At 40.4% G+C, this 8933-nt stretch overlaps 1 protein-coding gene across 1 annotated transcript; it reads right to left on the bottom strand.

The window, feature by feature from the left end:
• LOC8067339 lies at positions 2505-8610 on the bottom strand. Its single transcript, XM_021447334.1, has 2 exons — positions 8478-8610; positions 2505-4363 (listed from the first exon to the last, which is right to left on the bottom strand). Exons 1-2 carry the CDS (start codon positions 8497-8499, stop codon positions 2682-2684), a joined length of 1704 nt encoding a protein of 567 aa, XP_021303009.1. The 5' UTR covers positions 8500-8610; the 3' UTR covers positions 2505-2681.

The following is an 8933-nucleotide window of genomic DNA, read 5'->3' as shown; positions in this document are numbered from 1 at the left end:
CACCGCCACCTCAGGCTCCAACACCGCCACCTAGAGCTCCAACGCCACCTAGGGCTCCAACGCCGCCTCCTCGGGCTCCAACACCGCCACCGGCCGCCCCATCGCCTCCACACGTGGCTCCAGCACGAAAGAAGAGGCCGGCCACAAAATCAAATGTGTCGGCCGCCCCGCCGCCAAAAAAGAAAGCCTCCGAAAAGAAACAAGCTATCATTCCTAAGAAGCTGTCCTATGATCAGATGACTGATGCAGAAATAAATGCTGCAGTTAAATCAGATGTGGATAGTTTCTTCAAGAAACTTAAGACTGAAAGAGAAGCCAAGCGAAACCCTGAGAAGCCGTACCTCTTACTACGGCCAGAAGATCTACGACAAAGGGTTGAGGCTGAACAAAAAAAGAGGCGTGAAGCTCAGAAAGAATCATCATCTTTATCAGACTATGATCGCACTTTAAGAAAATCCATAGAAGAAGAGAAGAAGAAAGAGAAAAGAGCACGCAAGGGTGTAGCACAGCTCGGGGAACAATCAAAGCAATCAGTGCCCCCGCTAGTCATTGGAAATGAATATGGTTCAAACATTGACGTGCTAGACCAGCAGATACCGGCAGATTTAAAATTTGAAGAGCTTGAAATTTTTTTTGCGGAAACTGGTCTTAGCTTAGCCCAAATGATAGCGGGGGCACCAATTGAAAGTGCTCCACAAATTGATCATTGGCAGAAGGAATATACATATGGCAAGAGTTTATACAACCCTGCGGCCCTCAGCAAGCTTGGAACGCAAATGTACATGCTAAACAAATGGTACATGGAAGCGTGTGCCAGAAAAGCAGATGACTATATTTGTGTCCGAATTAGAAACTGTCATTACTTCCGTGGTGATGATATTATTTATGTTCAATTTAATGAGCTACACCAACTATGCCACATGGACGCTCTTGACAAATCTCTAATGAGTTGCTTCTGTCTGTAAGTGATTCTTCCTTTCAATAATGTCTCTGTAACTTATCATGTATATATATAACTAATTACAGAAACCCGCTATACATATGCAGAAACATGATGAGGGACCTCAGAGTTAGAAATGACAAGGAGATTGGATTTGTGGATCCAAATGTTGTATTCAAAGACCACAAGACCCCGTATGTTTTATGGAGAACTCAAACGGAGAGAAATCTACGGAGGTTCTTGATCAACCAAAAAGATAAAAGATATATACTCTTTCCCTACAACTTTAAGTAAGTGTCGTTATCGTGTGTACATTCTATTTAACTAATTAATCAGATCAATATGAAGATATATGCTAATTTTGCCTACATATGCACACAAATGCAGCTTTCATTGGATACTAATTGTCATTGATCTCTGGCAATGTCAATTGGTAATCTATGACTCATTGAGAAAACCACAGGATGATTACCAAGAAATGATAGATATTATCCAAGGGTAACTCCGATCTCTATATATTAAATTCTGCTCTTTTAAGTTGGTAATGGATAATTAATAATGATCGTTTTATTGCTAGGGTTTGGGCTGGGTTCGTGCAGAAACACCGTCCAGAGTTGAATGCATCACTTTCAAAGCCCATCTTACTTCAGTGGGTTCTACGGCAGACACCGGGCAACAATTTGTGTGGCTACTATGTGTGCGAGTTTATGACGGTGTATGCCAAAAGAACTAATCTTGAGCACCTAAAAGTATGTAACATGTATATATAATAAGTATATTTTATTTATTTGTTGCTATTTAATAAATCCTATTCATACCTCTAACTTTTTTCTTTAATGTCTATTAAAGGAGATGTGGCTGAAGGAGCAGGTGTTGGATGCGGTGCGCCTAAAAGGAATTCAGGAGACAATCGCAGGATTTCTTAATGACCAAGTCCTGGATTCCGGCGGCGAGTGCTATTTCAACCCTCAGGAGCAGATGAAACCAAATAACGATGATCATTTGTACGATGCTTGAGTGGTGGAGAAAAATTATGTTGTAAATACTTTGTCTGTGAAGCATATGTGTAAATATTTTATTATGGACCTATAGATATAATTATTTATATATATATATATAGTGTTTTATAGTATATTTATATGTAATCCTTTAAATTATATAAATTATATAGGTGCGCGTTCCATAAACTACCAGCAAACAATACGCATTCGAAAATAACAATAACATAATTGTAAACCCTAAATGGAAAACCAAATGAAAAGAAAAAGAAAAAAGAAAAAAAAAGTCTTTAGTCCCGGTTGGTAACAACAACCGGGACTAAAAGTGGAGGCCAGGTGGCACACCCTGGCGCACCTTTTAGTCCCGGTTTCTGTTACCAACCGGGACTAAAGGTGGACCTTTAGTCCCGGTCCACGGAACCGGGACTAAAGGTGGGACATTTAGTCCCGAAACCTTAGCCCCGGTTCCGTAGCCGGGACTAAAGGCGCTTACGGCCCGGGGCTAAAGCCCTTCCCTGTACTAGTGCGTACATCTCCTCTCTAGGGTACATACATCTCATGCATGGAAATATGTTGATATATAGAAAAACCAGCATTATAGCATACATACTTATGATAAGTGATAACCAAAAAAAAGGAAAAAAGATTATTAATTGTCTGCATACTGCCACACGGCCGGTATACCATATATATCCATGCATCGTCGTCCGTCCTAGCTAGCTAGCCTGCTTGTTGCTAGCTAGCTAGGGACGACCGCTGGGACGATGTGGCGCGGGTGCTGCTGCCGCCGCTGTCGGGTGGTGGTAGGTGATAGCTGCATAGAAAAGAGCTGCCACGGCGAGCAAGATGGTGATGAGAGTCAGGACTCGTGGCTTGGTCCAGAAGCTGACATGGAACCATGACAAGCAACTGTGGACGGTGCTGTTGTAGCGCCTCTCGAGCTCCTGCTGGATGGGCAAGAGGTAGTAGGTGTCTGCGTCCCCGATGTGGCCGATCTGCACTACCTTCCCCAAACCTGTGACCACGTCATTGGGTTCTGTTCGGAGGTCGACGATGATACCCTTTCTCTTGAGGAGCTCCACGTCCTCCGCCTTGCCTGCTATCATCTGCATGAAGAGACAGTAGGCCGTGACATAGCGGTGCGCGGTGATCCCCCGCTGCTCCAGTTGGACGAGGCTCCGCAGCAGCGCCAAAGTGGTGTCGTCGATGATGAGGGGAGGGACCTGCACATCGATGGTGTACCAGCAGCTGCGGCGGACGGTGGCCGTCACGTCGAGCAAGGTGAACCGCCGTTGCGTGGCGTCGAGCGGTGAGGCGACGAACCGCGCGTTGCAATGGCGGACGTACTCCGTAGCCCGGCGCCACCCGTACAGCAACAACGGCTGCTGCTGCTGCTGCTGCTGCTGCTGCTGCTGCTGCGGCTGCTGCAGCAACAATGATGAACCTTCTTGTGGTTTCAACAATTGGGCCAGTATGATAAGGAGACAGTTAGCGTCGTCCCCAGCCGCCTGCACCGTGTCTCTGGGGACGTTGTAGTAGACTGCTGGCGGCGGCGGGTTCGTCTCCTGCTGCTGTAATGGCGGCACGTAGTAGTACATGGACCACCACTGCAGCAGGATCCGCGCTGATGCTCCTCCGAACACTCCTTCCGGGGCATTGTACACCAGATGGTTGATCACGTCCAGCACATCGTATGGTACATGGTTGTCCACCAGACACCATGTGTCACGACACTCCAACCACCTGGCCAATAAGTCACCACCAACCCGCGGCTGTGCTTGCGCCGCCGCGGTGGCTCCTCCTCCTGATGATGCACCAAGCGGCTGCATCTGACGACTGCCGGCGGCGGCAGCCTCTACATCACTACGACTAGTAGTGTTGTGGACTCCTCTTATCCTATCCATGATGCATGCGCAGTTGGTGATGAGGCGGCAACAAGGACCAACAAGCATCGTGTGGAGCAGGCCATGACCACCACCATGGTTCCACCAAGGGATGTTGTCCTTGGGAGGACATTTTGCAAATCTGTAGACGATGTAGCATCCATCAAGGAGCATCCTCTTCACCAACTCCTTTCGCGACAGCCCCTCACATGAGCCGTGATTACCCAGCTTCTCATTCACACCTTTAATCAGCTCTAACAACAAACGTCGACGACGACCGTTATTATTGTTGCCGGGTCCATCAACCAACAACCATTTGAGGCACAGGTGCTTCTCATCCACCCTGTTTAGGATTCCTACTTCAGGGTCACGGCTCCACCGGCTAGGGCCAATCCACACATGGTGCGGGGCCGACAAGCTCCCTTGTTCCATTAAGGTGTATTGGACCGTGTGTACCGTGCGAAGAGCTGGTCCATGATACTGCTGTAGCTGCACTTGGATTTCGTCTCGTAGCTGTCGCTGTGCCTCCTCATCAAAGCCTCCTACATCCAACAACAAATTAGAGCAAGTTTATTAATAAAACCTGCTGTGAGGTTTTTTGTAGCCTTCTTACAGCCCACTCATACAATAATAAACTATTCACTATTAATATATGGCCTACTTGTCTCTCTCGTAAAGTTTCTTGGTTCCTGTGCCTAAGCTGGCTGTAAGGTTACAGCCTGCTTCTCCTCTCTCTTCTCCTTTCTCTCCTCCACCTCAGTATTTAGCCAGCTTACAGCCCACTATAATACTTGCTCTTAAGAGTGCAGAGTTGTAGTAGTAGGAATAATTTCTACTGTATGTTCCAAACTATAAGACGTTTTCGTAACTTCTGCTACGCACCTAGTAGGTCTATTATATAATATATGTTATACTATGTGTAGATACATACTGCTAGTAAAAGCTATTGAATCTAAAATGCCAGAACGTCTTTCATTTGGGATAGAGGAAGTAAATTACCAAGGAATGCTACTATAGAAAATATATATGAATGACCGTAAATTGCTACGGAACCAAGGCAGTGTTATATCATCGCATCATATTCAGCAATAATGGCTTAGTGTCCGCTTAGTCACGTAGGAGTACCGAATTGGAGCCAACTCAACCTGTTATGCCTATCTAGGCCGTTGATTTGGTCCAGATGAGAGCAAGTTTAATAATACAGCCCACTTGTTGGCTATAAGTTCTTTACAATTTTTTTTCCAGCCCACCTATATAATAGTTAGCTATTCACTAGACTCAACTTATCTCTCTCACAAAGTTTATTGGTTCTTGTGTCTAAGCTGACTGTAAGCTTACAACATTCTTCTCCTCTCTCTCCTCCCTTCTCTCCTCCACATCAGCATTTAACCAGCTTACATCTCACTATAATACTTGCTCTGAAAGATAACAAACGCGTCCACACATTTTTTTCAAAGATTTATGATATCAAATAGAAAATACAATTAATAAAAAACCTAATGATACATAGTTTGTATCATAAATATTATTCTCTTATCATATAAATTTGATCAAACTTGAGATGTTTTGACTCTCTAAAATTCTTAGAATACCTTATAATTTGGGATGAAGGGAGTACATTGTAATACATGACAGAGAAACAATATATTGGAGACTTTTGTGAGATGTTGGTGCACGTTTATTAATTGCATATCCTCATGATGAATACATTGACTTTTTAAGATCCAATATGCGAGAGGTTTCAACGCGTGTTGTCATAATATCTAATTTTATGCATTTAAAAAATTGTATATGTTTAGACTACACTCTTGACTACTAAAATGGCCTCTTAACTACTAATAAAATGGCATAAAAAGTCGTTACAGCTTGGAGAGAGACAATCAAGATGTTAAATTTATTATACAAAATAATTAAATATTTTATAGTTCAATTTTTTTATAAGAAACATAGAATGCTTAAAATTAGATTACCAGTATTGGTTTTAAATAATGTGTGGATCAACATATATATAACAAACTTATATAAATAACAATTGTATTAATATATGGCATAACATATAAAAAACTTATTTAAAATAACAACGGTTATTAATTTATTTGACATAATAACTTATATTAGTGTTTAGATGTTAATTTAGAGTTTTTCTATATATTTTTATAACAGTGATGGTGGATATATAATTTTCATAATTCAAAGTTTTACTTTATACTAAATTTGTTAGTGGCATACGTAGATAATTTGGATACAAATTTACGGGTAGTTTTGAATCATAGTTTCATAAATGGCATAGGAGCATAATTCGTAAATTTAGGGTGTTAATTTCAGTTTGCGGCAACACATATTGTTTGCCTCTCATATTTTATTAACATATTAACGTTCTATCAGATTTTTCGGATAATAGATTAACTAATCTTCGACCTAATGGGTACTACACATATTATACTGTATTGATACATTATTACCAAGTGAACATAATTAGTAGAACCCATCTGATATTTGATTAACTAATTGTGAATGTCAGTAATATAATATTTTGTTAATACACATATTCTATAACTATGGACATATTTACTACAGATACGATATTTTAATAATGCATTACCGTGTAACGTGATTAATAGGATTCAAGTCATCTGAATATTTTGTTAATTAATTGTGAATATCGATAATGTGATATTTTATTAATATTTATATATTTTCTAATATAGATATTTATGAACTAACTATGAACATCGAGTTACAGATATGATAGTTAGTAATATGCATTATCATGTGACGTGGTTAATACTCGTCCGATATTTTGTCATTATAACTAACTAACGATGTATGACGTTTTTTCTCCTGAAAAATATTGTTTAATAGGCCCCATCCGATATTTTATTATAACTAATAACTAACTGTGGACGTTATGACAATTCAGATTTTCTCCAAATGCAACGTTTTTCCCTATATATATATATATATATATATATATATATATATATATATATATATATATATAAGTGCTATTCTACACCCTAGGTGTAGAATACTATTCTACACCAAAGTGTTATACTGAACAAAATTCAGTATTGTTCCGTACCCGTGTTTCAGTATTATTTAGTATTTCGTGGTCCTGGGTGTAAGACTGGATGATACTGAATGTTGTTCAGTATTAGCGCTGCCGTATATATATATATATATATATATATATATATATATAAAAGATAGATGTGGGTAAATTTCTAGAAAAATAAAATAGATCCAACTGTGATGGGTGGCTAGAGTCTTTGTTTTGATGGCTAGATATTTCTGATTAATATGAGAATTTCTAGTATTTATATTTTTTTCTAGCGCATCTTGTGAGGATTAACGTAGAGGTTTCATTGGGGCCTCTAATTACTTTCCTGCCATTATGATAGATAATCAGCATAACCATTTAAATTTGCAACCAAATTACCAATTCAAATCTACATCTAAATTGCGGGAATCTACAATTAGGCATATATTGATCTAGCCTTACGCTTGGGCGTCAGGGAGGTGCCACTAGAAGATATCCTCCCAAGCTTCTTTGCTTGAGCTTATGTACCAAATCTGTTAGCTATTCAGCAGTGTTTTTCTCTCATAACGAATCAGCGAACAGTATTTTCAGCCATGACTTTTCAGCTAATTAAGTGAGCAAGTGATCATTTGTGTTGCGCTCCGGGTGCTTTTTGCAGCTTTGGTGACCGATATTGGTGGTGGTGACCGATATTCTTTTAGTAGTTACGATGCATGCTCGGGTTGATAGTATGTAATTATAACTTTGTCAATTTTAAGATATATTAGCTTAGCCTTTGCAGGTGTAATGATAGAATAATATGTAAGTGCGTGTTTATTAGTGTCTATGTCCTATATATAAACATTGATCTTTCTTTTAGAAAGACGACAAAAAGTTTTGCCAAATTTGCGAGTAAAAAAAAACAAGACAAACAAATATAGAGACTACCGAGGGAAGGGGCCGTCACCGTTGTAGCATCCCCTAAAACCACTAGGACCTCACTAAAAGAAAACAATAACTTCAGGAAGATGCCTCTGAAAAACAACTAAGGCCTTGTTTGGATGTAGTCGGATTTACATCAATCCACGTGTATTGAGGTGGATTAGTGTGGAACTTGAACTACATTCCACTCCAATCCACACCAACGCACATAGATTGAAGTGAATCCGACAACATCCAAACAAAGCCTAAACAGGGAAAACGAAACGGGAAAAGATAAACATCTAAACTTGCCCCGCGGGCATTAGATCTCGTTGCCAACATCTAAACACACAGATCTCACTAAATCTTTTGGAAACTCACTAGAAGTCCCCGTACCTAGCTTAGATCTATTATCTAGTGATGGTGGCAGTCGGCATAGGTAAGGTGAGTTCAATCAACATGCCGCACAGTACATTAGCTAATCCGTAACCTTTTCATATATATCAAAAAAAAAATTGAAGAATATTTGGCTTTATTATTTCTCCTTCTGATAGTTCACACCCAAACTCCAAATAAAACCGATGCATGGATGCATGGAACGACTTATATATGTATAAATAAACAAAATAACACATTATTAATTACATGGAAAAATAACGCGAATATACAGTATATTAATTTGTAGGGAGAGAGACAAGGAAACGTGAAGAACGTACCTACGACTGCTGCTGCTGCCATCGATCGCTGGATGATATTGTGTGATGGTGAATGAAGCAGATCTATCGACTGGACAGTGTGAGGATGTGCGAAGAAAACACAGGCGTGTTGTTACTACGCGGCTTATTTATATATATACAAGCGCACTTGCACGGACGTGTGTATACGTATCCATTCTCTCCCATCACCCTCCAGCTGTCCAGCTGTATATTAGTATACTCTATATGTAGGCACGAAAGCAGCTTATTGCATTGCTAGAGTACACACGAAGCGACAAGAGCGTCGTGGAGGCAATGGTAGATTAGCTAGTCGTACTCCGTAACTTAGTATTTTTATACCACCTTTTGCTGCATGCAGCTGCAAAGGTATATATATATATATATTGGCATGCAGACAGGCAGGCGCAGGCGGGAGAATATGCTTGTGTGGCCAATGCAACAGGAGTAGTATATATA

The sequence above is a fragment of the Sorghum bicolor genome, chromosome 9 (assembly GCF_000003195.3).
Source record: "Sorghum bicolor cultivar BTx623 chromosome 9, Sorghum_bicolor_NCBIv3, whole genome shotgun sequence".
NCBI lineage: Eukaryota > Viridiplantae > Streptophyta > Magnoliopsida > Poales > Poaceae > Sorghum > Sorghum bicolor.
Note: the sequence above shows the minus strand (reverse complement) of the source record. Positions and strands in the feature narration are given on the sequence as shown.

What these genes read in the sequence shown, in the direction of transcription:
- LOC8067339 (XM_021447334.1), bottom strand. Translation starts at nt 8,499, where the DNA reads ATGGCAGCAGCAGCAGTCGTAG. An exon ending in GGCAGCAGCAGCAGTCGTAG is followed by an intron (nt 4,364 to 8,477) that starts GTACGTTCTTCA and finishes TGTTGGATGTAG; the next exon opens with GAGGCTTTGATGAGGAGGCA.